The sequence below is a fragment of the Medicago truncatula genome, chromosome 2 (assembly GCF_003473485.1).
Source record: "Medicago truncatula cultivar Jemalong A17 chromosome 2, MtrunA17r5.0-ANR, whole genome shotgun sequence".
Lineage (NCBI taxonomy): Eukaryota > Viridiplantae > Streptophyta > Magnoliopsida > Fabales > Fabaceae > Medicago > Medicago truncatula.
The window spans coordinates 12,793,353-12,810,540 of NC_053043.1; the positions used below are offsets into that span (position 1 = coordinate 12,793,353).

The 17,188-nt window shown below is 33.9% G+C and overlaps 1 protein-coding gene across 2 annotated transcripts; it reads left to right on the plus strand.

Annotated features, from left to right (window-relative positions):
- The first annotated feature begins 9,184 nt into the window (after positions 1-9,184).
- Positions 9,185-15,869, plus strand: LOC11417095 (dnaJ homolog subfamily C member 14). Of its 2 annotated transcripts, none has more exons than XM_003594638.4 (10): positions 9,185-9,409; positions 9,872-10,733; positions 11,289-11,418; positions 12,122-12,570; positions 12,834-12,914; positions 12,997-13,095; positions 14,287-14,445; positions 14,647-14,733; positions 14,899-14,970; positions 15,237-15,869. In XM_003594638.4, exons 2-10 carry the CDS (start codon positions 9,966-9,968, stop codon positions 15,573-15,575), a joined length of 2,184 nt encoding a protein of 727 aa, XP_003594686.1. In that variant the 5' UTR covers positions 9,185-9,409; positions 9,872-9,965; the 3' UTR covers positions 15,576-15,869. The 2 variants fall into 2 exon arrangements, with proteins under 2 accessions (XP_003594686.1, XP_039686353.1); XM_039830419.1 differs by having other exon boundaries at positions 9,878-10,733.
- The last annotated feature ends 1,319 nt before the right edge of the window (positions 15,870-17,188 follow it).

A 17,188-nucleotide genomic window follows, 5' to 3' on the forward strand; every position in this document is an offset into this window, starting at 1 on the left:
TTTTATTTTCAAAAAAAGGTTTTCAAGTGAAGTTATTTGCATGTTTTTTGGAAAAAAGTTGGATTTTTATCTAAGTGTTCAAACCTAAACGCTTATCTAACCATACAATCCTATGCATACATCTAAGGTGAGTGTGTGCGTGTCGGTGCGTCATAGTGTCCATAGTCCATATTACAGAAATTGCCTAAATACATTCTATGGCCCCTTTGCCAAGCTACAAACCAATGATAACAAATTACATTACCAAATGAATTAAAACTTGCAAAAAATAAATGCTAGGCTAAAGAAAGTGGAGGGAATGCTAAATGAGATGCATGAAACATGGAAATAAACTTGTTAGTGAAATAAAGCATAAAGAGTAGCAAGAGGCAAAAACGCATAAAATGCCATAAAGATAGTAATAAAATGGTAATAAAAACCCAAAATTTTGATATGAAACCTAAGGCATTTGTAGCTTCTAATTCTCATGCTATAGCAAGTTTGAAAATAGTTTCTTTTATCTCAAGCTATAAACATAGGATCATTAGAAACAAACAAGCTTAGCTTCATACCAATTTTGAGATAGAATTATCATCTTATTACCCTCTTTTAGAATATGCATACATTGCTCATACAATCAAGGTTTCATGAATCAATCTAAAACAGCAAAGTAAACATAAGATTGTAGGCATGAGCACCTCTCATTAACATGTCAAATGGCATTTATCACGTATTCACAAATCAATGATAGAATTGACAAAATAATCATAAGAAATAATCCAAGAAAAAATTAAAATGCCATGGATTAATCATACAAAAATTTTGCCAATTCCAGCGTGCAAAAATACCGTAAAACATCAAGAAAATGTCAAGAAGTAAGCATGGATTTTCTAGGAAATTTATCAAGATTTTTAATCAAGACATTGGTTCAAATAGCAAAGAAAAACAGTGCAAATAGTGAAAAAAGCAGAAAAACGTGAAAGAAAACTGAGGCCCAAACCAAAACCCAAAACAGACTGGACCTGGATCATCCAAAGGCCTCAGAGGCGTTGGATTGATCCGGATCCAGATCTAACGGTTCAAAACACGCAGCGCATGGTAACGTAAATCAAGCATACAGCAACAACGCATCACAGCCATTCAACAAAAGAAACCCTAGATCCTACGGTTCAAAATGGAAGCAAAATAAACCGGACCGGTTCAAACGTCTATATAAGGACGTAGACGCCGGTCCAGTCCATTTCTTCCATCTCTTTCTCTCTCTACGCTTCCCTCTTCTCTCGCTTCTCTCTAACCCTCACCGCCGGTGAGGATGAAGCCACGGCGGAGACCTTGAAGGTCCGCCGGAAGCTTCATCTTCTCCGGCGAGTCCTATGCACTTTCCGGTGAAAAATTTCCAGAACTTAAAGATTTTTACATCAAACGATTCGTCCTTCAACCCTAAACACGAATCCAGCAGCTGTTTTTTCAAATACGGTTTGAAACGATGTAGATCTAAAAAGTTCCGTGCGGTTTTGAAACTGATTTTTGATTTTTTTGAAAAGAAATGTTTAGATCGTTTAAAGATCTACATCGTTTCGTTGTTTGATTACGCTTCTAGTACTCGTTCTTGCTTTCAAAACTTAGATCCTTATGGATCTAGGTTTCGTGTTTACGGTTACGGTTTTCTTTGAATTCTGGAAATTTTTGATATGCTTGCTTACGTGATTGTTTACAGGCTTAAACTATGATTAACACTTTTTGAAAAGAGATTATGAGTTTTACCTAAGGTTTTGGTTGAAACCTTTAATGGAGGAAATCTTTGGAAAACTTTGATTCTGTTCTTGATGATTCTTGATTCTTCTGCTTGCTTTTGGACCGAAAATAAATCGGTTTACCGGTTCATCTTCATCTTCTCTGATTCTTTCTCTGCTTCTCTGTGATTACGTGCTTGAGCTTGCTTCAATGTTTCTTAGATTTACGCGAGGAACCCTGCGATCAGTGCTTGAGCTTGCTTCAATGTGAGCTCGCACTTGGAATTGCAGGAGAATCTTCAATCCAGTGATGAAGATTCACACGAATCTCTGAGGATTGATGCAGAAAATGTTAATTCTGATGAAAATTTAGGGTTTCTGGAAAACGGTTAGGGTTTTTGTTCTTGGTGTTCTTGAGAAATTCTGAGAATTTTCTGTTTTGATTCAATTGCTGAGAGAGAGAAAGTTGGAATTGTGTTTATGAGTTGGCGTGTGGTTAATGGCTTTGAATCTGACTCACTGTTTATATAGTTGACATGTGTACACTTGAGCCAATGGAATTGTGACACGTACCCTGGACTTGCTCACTTGGGCGCTGCTTGCTATTTTTACTTAAGGACCAATCTGCAAATTGTGAAAATGACAAGGACTGGACTGCAAAATTAAAAAAAACTTGAAATGAAATAAAAAAGCAGTTTGGACAAAAATGCAATTTTGGGACCTCAATTGAGGGACCAAAATGCAATTAAAAATAAAATTTGAATAAAAAACATAATTTGACCAAACGTAAAGCGAAACACAAATAAAATTGACAAAACGGACTAAAACGAACCAATGGCCTAAATGAGGTACTTCAAAGTAACCTCCCCATGCCAAAATTTCGTGTGAAATGACCAAAATGCCCCTAGGGTTAAAAATGAACTAAACAGAATCAAATTAACTCGACACTGACTCAGATGCAAGTTTGAAATGAACTTAACAAGGTTTACTGATGAAATGTAAAAAAAACAATCTGAAAAGACTCAGAGACAGTCACAAGGATGAAAATGGGTCCCACTGCAGGAAATGACCAAAATACCCTTCTGTATGACTTTTTGCAACTTTTGAAATAAACTGTAGAAAAAGCAATGTAATGATTCAGAGACACTTTTGAATGACTTACAAGACAAGTAAAGACATTTCGAAAGGTTTTATGCAAGAAAAACATAGGTAAAATTGTGATTGAAAATACTGCGAGGCAGAGACAAATTGAACTGTGCAGTTGAAATTTGATAATTGACAAAGTTTGAAATGAAATTGGGCCCAGTATTTTTAGGTCCAAAAACAGGGTATAACACTTTGGTACAAAAAGGAAATACATTTTTATGAGGAAAAGACAATACTTTTATACACTTTTTATTTGGTGGTAAACAAGTTACTATTTTCTTGTAACCAAGAAAAGTATTTTTCTCTTTTTAGCAGACCGATTTTCAATTTAATTTCAACCAAATGATTTTCTTTCATAAATCACTTCATTCACACACAATTTTTTTCTGGAAAATCAAAGTCTTTTAAGTTTCTGGAACTCCATTTCATCTTTTTACCTTTCTATTCAACCACAGCTACTTATACTTTTCATTGATTGCACATCATTTATGGAAAAAAAAGTGGACACTAGTTGAGGCCTGTTTGGTTTGTAATACATCTTTTTGCTTGGTTTTTTTCCTCACTAAAATACTATATAATACCTTTTCTTAAAAGAAAAATATCATACTCATCTTCATTGAGATATTCTAAGTAACACTTTTCCTCTTGTAAGAAATATATATATATATATATATATTTTATATAGAGTTAGGATTCGTTGACACCAGTTATCAACGGATTCGTTGACACTAAATCCCAACCGTCAATCTTAATTAATCCAATAGCTGTGTTTTATTCATTTAAGTTGTTTATGTGTTCCATACCTGCTCACCTCTACTCGGCTATTAACTCTTTGGATGTTAATGAATATGATATGATACTCATAAATCTGCTTGATTTTTTGCCTCTCACATCCTATGTTTCATGTCAATCTGTGTTTGAAAAATCCACTCTTGTATGACTCTCGCCCTCTCTCATCCTGTGTTTCATTTTTAATTATGGTGCTTTCTCTATCTAATTCTTTAGAGATGCCATCGTGAGATTGGATCAATTATGGTGGTGATAATGCATGAATTTAATTTCACAACAATTATGCAGTTCGATTAATTCATGAATTTTTTATTCCAATTTCATGAATTTTATTTAGGTGTTAAATGTCCTCTTTTTTTCTTTTTGGAAATTGTGAATTTTTTCGGTTAGAATTAGAAAGAGACGGTGAATTAGTGAATTATGAATTTGGAAGGGGATGATCCCAAACCATTTGGATCAAATAAAATTAAATTAATCGTACTGAGAGAGGAACAAAGAGGAGCACTGAGATGATTTCATTCAAATTGAGTTTCAAGCCAATTACTTTACTGGCTCTGAATAATTGGTGGTGTATAGTTAGATAATTTGAGATCTGCCAAAAGAAACTCTTGAATAAACGGTGGTTGTACATACAAATGGTGGCTGATTTCATTCCTGGTTTTTTAAGCACAAAATTGAAACAAAGAAAGTTGGAAATTTATGGAGACCATTTAATGAAAATTATGAGCTTTAATAAAAATTATGAGCCTTTGATCAAACTTAAATGAATGGTTGGGATTTGGTGTCAACAAATCCGTTGACACCTGGTGTCAACGGATCCTAACTCATATATATATATATATAGTTTTCTTAGAAGCCACCCATGAAGGTGTCTTTTAGCAGGCCACACCTCAAAGTGTGATTTCCACTTTTTAGTTATAACTTTGCTAAAAGACACCTTCATAAAAATTAGTTGGTGTCTTTTAGTAAATGCTCATAGAATAACTTGCTAAAAGACATCTTTATAAAAGGTGTCTTCTAGCAAAACTATATATATATATATATTTTGTCATGGACCCTGTAACGCTCCTATTTCTATTAAAGCAATTAGACATGCGAATAATACATTTATTCAAGAAATAGAGATTACGTCTTATTCAAAATTAAAAAAAAAACGATAGACATGTATGTAAACCTCAACAGTTACAGCGGAATACAAATCAGAGTGATCAAATATATACATGCCATGAGCAAATAAATCATATCCCAAAGATAAATCTCAAAACCCAAACATACGGGTAGTCATCAACAAAATAATAATTCAAAGGAAAAAAATATAACAACCTAATCTAGACCGACACGACAAGCCTAGATCAGAGCCGACACAACACCGATATCGGAGGAAGCTCCCGATATCCCACGCAAAGACTCACCGAGACTACTCCTGCACAACGTCTACTCACCCATACAGGCAAGTAGGCGGTTAAAACCATTGGGGGTAAGCATTACATTATCATAATCCAGATAATAATCAAAACAGATAATATCATGTACTTGAATAATAATAGTCATGCATAAATATTTACATCACCACTTGATAGTTCGTATCCACATATATCAATCACATGAATAATTTATCCAATCACAAATATTCATTCACAACATCAATCATAGACAATCATTATCAACATTCATTCATCTCAATTCATCACCAATCACATAATTCACATAGGACTCATGCTATGATATGCACTTATGGACACATAAATGCATGTGGTACCAAATCTCAACAAGGTCGTCACCTTTCGATGCCACTTGCACATCGAATGTAAGGGCTCACACCTGCCTTACAATAATCTCGAAGTAAAAGAGTCATCCCTTTTACAGCAACAACGACTATGATGCATGGACATGTATAAGGACTCGATAATGCGACAACAATTCACAATCTCAACTCAATATATAGGACAACACCCAATTATATTGATTATCTCCACAACATTGCATTATCAAGAAAACATGCCCATACACAATTAAATCTTAGTATTCACCATCACACTTCAACATGATTATCAATAATCAACAATGTCATTCAACATCAACTATATCATATAGTTTCACCATTTCAAGCATTTCTCATATTCCAAGTAAGAGAACATACAACATCTCATGACAAACATCATATCCGACATATAATCATTCAACATCAACTATCACATATAGCTCACCAATTCAAGCATTCTCATATTCCAAGTAAGAGAACATACAACATCTCATGACAAACATCATATCCAACATATAATCATTCAACATCAACTATCACATATAGCTCACCAATTCAAGCATTCTCATATTCCAAGTAAGATAGCATATACATCTCATGATAAACATCATATTCAATACAATCATTCATTCATACAATTTCACTTAGTCATACAAGAATAATCTCAATAACTCACAAGACAATTTGCTAAAGAAACATTTCCAACAAAGTCCAAATCATGTGGCAAACGGCCAACATTGATAATTTTCAAAGTTAGGCAACTTATTCAAATTTGAAATCCTACAATTCAATCTTAATCAATCATGTAGCCAAGGACTTAAGCCATTTACAAACTATTAGAAATTAGTTCAAAGGATAGCTCAAGTTCGTATGAGAAATTCCAAGACAAAACAACATTTAGCTAAAAACCCGTTTTCACCGATTCAACTCAGCCCAAAATATTTCTTAAACCATCAACACATTCACATTCCCAAATACATAAATGCATACTCAATTATTCACTCTAAGTACTTCATTAAACCCAATATCAAGTTTGGAAAAGTTCCACGGCTCAAAGAAAAAGTTATGATAAGTTTTCACAAAAAATCCGCATGACCCATGTGTAGTAATTTGATCATAACTCAAGTTCTAAAAATCATTTGGACGTCAACCCAAGGCCATTAGAAAGCTAACAAAATTACCTAAAACTTTCATGTTTACATCAAAATCCAATTCAAAGCGGAAATGGGTGAAAAATAGCGAAATATGCAGGATCTGGTTCGCAGAAATCGTGTCACGACTTTACGTCCAGAAACACTGAATTTTCGGCCAACAAAATCGTGACACGCTTACCAAATCGTGACACGTTTTGCCAGCATCAAGTCCAGAAATAAGTTCTTCAAAAAGTGCGTTTTTCACCATTTCGCGCGTAAAATTCAAACCGTTAATCGGATTTTGATGCCGTTTTCGCCTACACGCTCCTGACACTTGACTCTAACATGATCTACAAAAATTTCATGTTTTAACCATCCCAAAAGTCATTTTCCAAAACCTCACATAATCACTTATTGGCGAAAACGCTTAAACATCGACATTTCACACGAAAAACCCGTTTTCTCCCAAACGACTCAACTAACATAACCACAACATGAAAACAGAAATTCTCATAGGTTCAATTCATCCAACAATAACAAAATTTCAGTCAACAACCATATATATATATATCAAAGTTCACTTTGGTCCTTCACCTGAACACTTAACTCAACTTCACCAATTTCACAAAACCACCAACAACAATTTATTTCTCATCATCAATCCACAATTAAGTATACCCAAATCATGATTCACTCACAATAGCATCAGTTAACAATAACCACATCAATGGAATATGAATCACATCTCATTTCAATAAAAACATATCAAATTTCATCAATTAAGAATAATTTCATAACTTAACATTTATACATACTTTGAAACATGTAATTTCACCCACAAACATACCATAATCATCAATTCATGCACAAGAAAATAGCATCACAGCAAGAGCACGAATTTAGCAACAATTGTTCATCAACCCATTTTCATACAACATGAGAAAATGCAAAAATTGTACATGATTATGATAATAACTAACCCCCTTACCTTAGAAGAAGATTAACCCAAACTCTTGCTTCAATTTAGCTCCTAAGCTTACCCAATTGGATTCTTCAAGTTCTTCTCTCCAAAACCCTTTTTCTCTTCTCTTCACCTCTTTCTCTCTCTACCTCTCTCTAGAAATGTTTGTGAAATGAATGAATTGGTTCTCCTAACACAACCCTAGTGTTATCTCTACTAATGGGCTTAACTTAGTTTCTAGTGGGCTTAACCCATTTCTATTCAAACCAAAAATATTACTACACTCCAACCGATATTTTAATTAATAACGGTAAAATGTCACTAACGGTAAAATCTAATCACTACACTAGTAACTTAGTAAAATAAAGGTTCTCACTAACTATTAAAATAATTCTCACCAAAATTACCATTTTACCCTTATCCGTCAAATGACTAAAATACCCTTCTAATACGGTAATCCACGTAAATGCACCCGACGACAATTAATACACACAAGCATAAATAATCACACACAAACACAATTAAAAGTAATTAAAATAAATCTAGCTAAAAATCGGGCTGTTACAGACCCTGCATAAATTATCTCTGGTAATTACCAATTGAGCTACCCTTACGGACAGAAAAATATATTTTATCTTTTACTTTTAATGGAACACTTACATGTTTGAGAAATTGCAATAGGTTCCTCATGCATGTTTAAATGAATGTATTTTAAAAATGGCACTTGAAGTGATTAATGAATTCTATCAAAAGATGAATTATTCGAGAAAATTTGAGTTTGATCTTTTAGATGAAACAACTTTTAATAAAATTAAAATTTATTCAATGTTCGCGTTTGGTTTTCTAAAGGGAACAAAAGAAAAAACCTGCTTAATTATATATAGAGAAATGTTAACGAGTGTCCATTTCTAAAAGAATCAAAATTTTGATTAAAATAGTTAAAAAACTTAAAAATAAATATTTAGGACTCAAAGTAATAAATAGTTATGAATCATTAGACATCTCAAATGAAAAAAATATATGAAATATTTAGACAAAGTAAATTTATTTTCAAACAATCAATATAAATAGTTAATTTGTTAGTTTACACCGAAGATATTAACTCCATTATCATTCACCTCGTTGACTCTCTTACCACATCCATCAAATTAACCTTGCATATCCCTTCCGATAAGTAAATTTAAATGGTAAAAAATCACAATTTACTCTTACAAAAATCGCACATTTGAGAATCCCATTTCCACTTATCCGAGAAGTGTAGCTTCTCTTTTTTATTACACACCATTCATAATTATGCAAGAAAATAAACCAATTATAAACACAATTTATATGAATTTCATTTCAAGTATTTAAAAATCGGTTTTTTCTAAATTACCTTTGAAGAATGATGGGTAATTTACCCACCAATCAATGAAAATGAGCAATTTATTTGTGGGGTCAAGATAGTTCATAAATATGTGCTTATGTGACTAATGTGTATTGGTTATGGTAAATTACCCATCATTCTTTCATGGATAGCCTAGTTGCCACCTTAAAAATCATATATTGAAAAAAACCAACAAAAGTGTGTTACTTGTTTTTTTGAAAGTGAGTTAACTTGTTACTTACTCTTTTTGATCAAAACCATATATTTTAGTTGACCAAAACCAATTTATTAGGGTTAAATATTGCAAAACATGAAAAAATGAAAATGAAAAAAAATATTGCCAAACAGATCCTTAGAACTAGAAGTATAGAACATGTGATGTGAGTGGTTGATAGCTTTAGCCAATAGCCAGTATCGGTCAAGAAAAAGAAAACTGTCTTTCTTTCTGTAAAAATTTGCACTCAATTCTTCCAATTAGGGTTTTCAATACTTCATCAAACTCACTCTATTCTCTTCCATAATCGCGCTACGTAACTCAAGGTATGTTTTTTTCGCTATGATCTAGTGATTTTTTGGCTTAATTTGTCAAATTTCATCACTATTCACTTTGGGATTTCTTCATTTCTTTGTCTTAATTTTTAATTCCCCTTTTTATTATATTTTTCATTAGTGTATTAATTAATTTTTATGTTAATTCCGCGATTTTAGGGTTTATTGCTCAAATGGGTCATTGAATATGAAGTTCTTGCTATGAATATTTTTTTAGCGGTTTATGCTCAAATGGGTTATTGAATATGAATTTCTTGCTATGAATATTCTTTAGTGTTTTTTACTCAAATGGGTTATTCTTGCTATTCATCTTTCTTTAATGTTTTTTTTGCTCAAATGGGTCATTGAATATGAATTTCTTGCTATGCATATTTTTTCTAGTGTTTTATGCTGAAATGGTTTATTGAATATGAATATGGTGATTAAGGAATTTAGTTTTTGGTTTTCTTGTAGTGATAGGTGTGAGTGCTGATGATGAGTTTAGAAATGGAATAACTTGGAGTCGATTTTTTTAGTAATTCATCAAGGTTTAAAAGTTAAAAGATTCATGGCTCGAAAGGGTAATCAGCAGAAGAATGGAATTAATCACAGAAAAGGGGGTTCGGGTGGTGTACTTCCGGGTATGAAAGGTCATGAAGGAGGGCAGGTGAAGGTTTTTCCGGCGGAGGAACTTGCAAATGGTGGTCATGGTGTTTCACAGAAAGCATGTGAGGGTTGTTCTGCTGGTGATGACAATAACAATGAGCGAAAGTCTGAGAGGTTTTCTCGGAAAGATAAGCATGACCTGGAGGAATCATCGTCCTTTGGGAGTAATTCAGAGAATGGAAATGAAAATGTTGAAGTTCCAAAACAAGGACATCGGAATTTTCGTAGACGTAATCAAACTCAACAGAGTATCAAGAGTAGATTGAGCCATTTAGTTGAAGGTTTGCAGTTGAGAGTTTTGGTAGAAAATTCAGAGCTTGCCGATCATCCGGCTATTAGGAGATTACGGTTGTCAGTTCTTTCCATTTTTACCGCAGTTACGGAGTGGCTAATCAGGCAGAAGCCGTTATTTGCATCTATTAGAACCACCGTTTTAGAAGCTTATGCTAATTTCAGAACAAAATTTAAGCAGGCATATCCCATTGTTCTGACGTGGCTCATGCACTTTGGGAGTATAATCCTTCTATTATCAGTGTTTTGGTTGGACTGTGCCGTTCGGGGTTTTGATTCGTTTGTACGAATGGGTACAACATCCTTCTTCTCGGTTATATGGTGCAGCATATTCTCCGTGATTAGTATGATAGGGATGCTCAAGTTTCTGGTTGTCCTGGTAAGCCCTGGTAACAATTGTTATTGCTTTCTATTATATTACAAGTTGGAATGCCGAGAAAATTTTGATAATTGGATAACTTACATTTTGTGATTAACTCAAATAGAATCACTCAGTCACAGTCATTTATATTTTCCCCTTATGCGAGTGCAAAACTTGTCAACTTCTTCATTTAATTACCATAGGGAAAATTCATTTTAAACGTACATTTTATTGAACTACGTGACTTAAATTTATCCCTATTGACCTGTTCTTTATTGTTCTATAATTCCATTTATTTTGCTTCACCATCATGAGAATGCACATATTGGATACAATCCCTGTCAAACTTGTTCTGATTCTTGCAATAATGTTTCAGTTAGCTTAGAACTGTTCGACTCGTGAATTTGAACTCCATAAATAGCAAGCATGATTGCTTTAGTTTTTATTCTCTCTCTAACACGCTTCTTATTTTTTGATGCTTTGTGCATCTGTTCGTTTTATTTTTTATTCTTAAATTTGATATTATATATATTTTTTCTCTTCCTGTGATTACTTATTTTTGTAATTGATCAGGGCCTGGCTGCCTTGATTGGATTTTTTGTTGGGTTCGTGATTGCAGCTTTGGTAGTTGCTATCATTGGAGTTGTTATGTTGTGGTTTTATGGTAGCTTTTGGACAACTGCATTTATCATCATTCTAGGAGGTGATTTGTTTGTCTCTATGCTTATACGGAAATCTTCTGGCTGTTTTTTTTTTTTTTTTTTACGGGAAGTTGGGTATATATGACACAGTAGTCAATCCCGGATAGCGGTGTGTAGCAGCCAACCCCAAAAGTGGGATAGCGTATAGCGGTATGACAAATACCGGTCACCGATATTTGATGATTTTTTTGGACAAATTATACGAATATTAAATATAACACTCAAATCTCATGAAATATTCATAAATCAAAACACCAAAAAACAAAAGACAGAGGAACAAATAAAAGAATCATAAAACAAGAGAAACCATAAAACAAAAGAAAACAGAGGAAGAAAAAAGAACAGCGAAAGAGAGAAGAGATCCCCAGGTCTTGTTTACCAGTTGGAAGATAGAAGAGTGTGTTTTGTGGGGCAGGTTAGAAGAGAGAAAGTGTTGAAAAATGTTAGGATTTACGAAATCCCCAAAATGCCCTCAAAAAGGTTTTAAAAATATGGCCGTTTGAAAATTTCCTACTAAAATCAAATAGTGGCTGAAGCGGCTGCTATTTGATTCCGCACCGCTACGACGATTACCGTAGCGGTTTGTCGCTGCTATTGACTACTCTGATATGACATCGATATAGATATGTGTTCAATATAGATATATGATGATTTATGTATATTCTTGCCACACTTACCGATACTTTGACTTAATTTGAAATTCAGGATTGGCATTTATGTTACGTCATGAACGCGTGGCACTTCTTATCACCACTGTGTATTCTGTCTATTGTGCTTGGCTCTATGTTGGGTGGCTTCGTCTATTCTTGGCTTTTAATTTAGCTTTCATCTCGAGTGATGTTCTGATATACTTTCTCAAGAAAAACATAGATCAACAGAGTAGATCGAATCCATTTGAACAAAGAGCTGGAATGAACAGTCAACCAGGTTTTGGAAACGATGAATCAATTCCGTCTTCTTCCTCTGAAAATGGACCAGGACCATCTGCAGATCGTAATGCAGGAGTCCCCTCGACTAGTGGGGCTGATTCTGATGTAACTTCTGAAGACGAAGTTGTTCGATTGTTGCACTGCTTTGATCACTATTCAGCACTAGGCTTGACGCGCTATCAAGATATAGACGTTTCAGTACTGAAGCGGGAATATAGAAAGAAGGTTATCCCCTGGTGCCAATACTTGCACAGCCATGTTTTACTTTTTGTGTCTCTAGATATTGTGCTCTTCAGGGTTTTTTTGTTTTTTGTTTTTTTTGTGCAGTAAACTCTTCAGAGTTATGGAATTAATAGTTGTATTTTTTTGCTGGTTGGATAAAAGTTGAATTTTGTCTTTGATAGCTTAACAACAATCCTTTCTGTAATGTGTTATCATTCCTTAATGATTCTTCTCATTACTAATAACCTGTCTTCATTGATTACCAGGCAATGTTGGTACATCCTGATAAGAATATGGGAAACGAAAAGGCCGTAGAAGCCTTTAAGAAACTTCAAAATGCATATGAGGTCAGTTTTATATATTTTTCTCACACTGAAAATCTAGAGAGGAAACCTTTCCCTGACTCGTATGGTTATTTTGATTTTCTAGATTCTAAATGATTCCTTGAAGAGAAAAGCTTATGATGATGAGCTAAGGAGAGAAGAAATTCTTAATGTATTCAACAGATTTCAGAATGCTCCACGTAGGGTACGATTTATGTTTCCTTCCTGCTGTTTTAGTATCATGGAATTATAGATAAAAGTTATATTTTATTTTTATAACCTTTGATGCATTCTGGTCAAGAACAAATATTTATTGTTCATAAATAACATTCATAGTGGTTGGCTAGTAGTTTGCGGTTTTTGCATTGTTGTAGCAGTTGCCATTTTCTGTCGTTGTCTAACCACCACCTCTTATGCGACAAGAAAGTACCACTTAAGTTGAAAGGAAAGTTCTATCGACAACAGTCAAACCATCGATGTTGTATGGTACAGAGTGTTGGGCGGTTTAGAGCCAACATGAGAATCAAGTGTAGTGGAGATGAGGATGTTGTGCTGGATGAGTGGTAAGACTAGACGGGATAGGATTAGAAATGACACCATTAGAGAGAGTGGGGGTAGCACCTATAGTAGAAAAATTGGTAGAAAATAGGCTTAGATGGTTTGGACATGTAAAGAGAAGACCCGTAGATGCCGTGGTAAGAAGAGTAGATCAAATGGAGGAGAGTCAGGTTAAAAGAGGGTAGAGGGAGACCTAGGAAAACTATTAGAGAAACCATTAGAAAGGATTTAGAGGTCAATGAGTTGGATCCAAATATGGTTTATGATAGAACACTATGGTGTAATTTGATCCATGTAGTCGACCCCACTTAGTGGGATAAGGCTTGGTTGTTGTTGTTGTTGTTGTCTAACCACCACCTCTGGAAGCTATTTGAAGAGGTAACCATCTTATCCATCAGTAACCAAGTATTCTGTCCATATAATACTGGTACTAACACATTCTTCCATTTTTTCACATCTCAAATATATATCAAAATATAATAGCCTTTCAAAACCCAACTGCCAAACATACCCTTAGAGATTCTTGTGCTATCTGAACATCCGGTGCCATTTCGAGAACCTTGTAGCTATTTTTTTTTCTAGTGTTATCAAATAGCAGATAAAGAGATTGCTATAGTGCAGTGGAATTTTAATAAATCACTAATTCGCTATTGTTTTGCGATACACGATTTAGTACAGGATGTTGTCGAAATGCAGTTATAGCACTGCAGCATAGTGGAATTTGAACAAAGTACTACTTTCTGTGATTTGTGATTGACAACACATTTTTAATTATTTTATATATTTAATGTATTATTCTATTGTCTAACTTTAGCTGTGGCTGAAACTGTTTTGCCAGAATAGTAGACATGGATTCTTTTCTTCGGGATTTGGCCATTCAGACGCAGATGGTGAGGACCCATTTGGTGAATCAAGGAGAATAGCTTGCAAAAGATGTGGCGGCTTTCATCTCTGGATACACACCAAGAAACAAAAGTCTCGGGCAAGATGGTGCCAGGTATCTTCTTCACCTTTTGTTTTTTTTTTCTGTCTCTCAATGAAGCCTTAAGCATGCTCAAGTGATGCAATTGGCAATACTCAATCTTTGAAAATGTTTGCCTGTATTCTGTCACTGTCAGCATGCACATTCCTTAGAGAGAAATCACTTTTGTACTTGGCATGGAACTAATGTTTTACACTCTGTTTTTTCATTTTAAAGGATTGTCAAGATTTTCACCAAGCCAAGGATGGTGATGGATGGGTTGAACAATCTTCTCAACCATTTCTATTTGGCTTAATTCAGAAGGTATTGATCAATAATATATACCATTTCAAAAAATTCATCTTGTTGGAGAACACCTTATAATCTGCAGTTCGACTTTTAATTTATATTTGAGCCAATTCCTGGCTGCATTAGATATGAAGTCAGAACGAGTTTGCTTAAAATCGAATAATTTTGTTATATCTTCAGGTAGACACTCCTTCTGCTTACGTGTGTGCGGATAGCAAAATATTTGATGCCACTGAATGGTATATCTGTCAGGTAATTAGTTCTTCATTTTCAATATTTTGACTTAAATCATCTAAGAACTCAACCGTGACATGTGTGTTTTGACTAGTGAATCTGCATGTAAATGTTTCGATATGCTGGGAACTATTTTTCAGCTTACATAAGATACCAACATTGAATGTTTAAAAATTAACAGATCCATAGGTTTTTTCACACGTAACACTTCATAGCTTGCACTTTGAGCCTTCTCTGGAGATTAAAAGATCCATAGATATTAACATTAGTATATTTTATTGCAGGGTATGAGATGTCCAGCAAATACACATAAACCAAGTTTTCATGTGAACACCAGTATAATGTCGAAACAAAATCCTGGCAAAGGAACTAGCTCTTCAACTCAAAGGGGTGGGCGGGTGCCAACTCCTCCTAATATGCCAACACCTAATTTTGAAGAAACCATGACCGAGGAAGAATTTGTCGAGTGGTTACAGAATGCAGTACAGTCAGGCGCGTTTGACAATTTCAACGGTGGCACTGCAACAGAAAGCCCATCCCCCAAATCTGGAAATGGGATGAAAAATCCTGGCACTAGCGTTGGTAGCGGCAGCAAAAGAAAGAAAAAAGGAAAAAAGCATTAAACAGATCATGTTTAAACATACTAGTAACATTGCCTTGTTGTGCACTTTGAAGGCTTGAAAAGCATTAGTTCAGAGTTGCTATCTGTTGTTTATGCCCCAAAATAGAGTTTGGAGGTCATTGTATAGCCCTATTTTCCTAATCTCTTAACTATATTGTTGTCCAATAATTTTGTTTTTTCATCACTTTTACCGTGCAAAATATACAGCCTTGGGGCAATGATCCTTGTGCGTATGATTTTCCTAGTCAATATGCAATCTTTAGCATGCAAAACATCATGCATCGTTCATGGATCATATCTAATGAGGAATGTTTTACTGGAAAACCACATTCAACAGACATATCTATGAAATATAATAGTAGCCGAGGCGGCACCAATACATCTATGCTCTTCATATCTATATTACATCTAAATTTTTCAACTCCATGGTGATACATAGTTCGAATAATAATTACTGGAGTGATATACGATTATGGTTGGCTTTGTATTGAATCTAGTTAAATATATCAATGTTAGAAACTGCATTAGCTATGCTGACAAAAGATAAAGTAATGCCATATTTATGTGGTGGAACTGCATAAAAATCAAACCCAAGTATTATTTGTTTGTGGTTTCTCAGGTTGTTCTATTTTGTTGAAGAATTCTCTGGTTGTTCTTATATTCTGAGAATTACGTGTATATATTTGCTCTATGATGATGTTACTAAGTTACTAGTATGTTACTTATGGTGTGTGAGCTAGAGGCTAAGTTGGGATATCCCATTCTCAGCAAATCTCTTTTGTTGGACATCCCCTGCACCTACAGATTTGTGTGATTTCAATTTTCATACATGCCTAAAAGGGCACCATTCCTTTAAATTTGACAACATACATATATATTTCCTATTGTTTCCGGTCAAATCGTGTGAAGTAACAGACTATAGTGGTGCAGGATAGATGCGAGCATGTTTAATTCCTTTTTAATCTTTGGTGTTTACGAGGTTGAGTAACTCAACTGATCGAAGCTAAGAGATAAGGAGTTGGAGGTTCCCTAGACAAAGAGAACATTCAGGTTCTGTTTGGTAAAAATAGTGGATAGCTGATAAGCTAACTTATAACGGATAACTGATAGATGATGACTTGTAGTTGATGGTTGGTAGCTGATAAACTAATCAAATTATTTGGTAAAATTAATGGTTCAACTAGTTGATAAATATAAAATAACATAAAAGGCCATTCTTAATTCACACTAAATTTTTATCAATTCATATTTAAAATTTTGCAATTTAATTTTATTAATTTGATATATCTCGTATATATTATTATTATTAAATTATTTTTATTTCCTAAAAAGTTATTTTATTTTTGTTTTCAATTTTCAGTGTTCATAATTTATAAATAATTAAACGTAGCAATAAAATATACTCAACACATAATAATAATAATAATCTTTGACATAGTTTTAAAAAATAAATAATAGTGAACTTTTTTTAATACAAAAATAATTCAAAATTTATTAATAAATGGTTATATTAGTTTAATTTTTTTTTTTTTGAATGATGATCTTTTTGAAGGGAAAAAAATGGTTGCTATTAAAATTTAAAAGAGTCAGATGAAAAATCAATTGGAACAGATC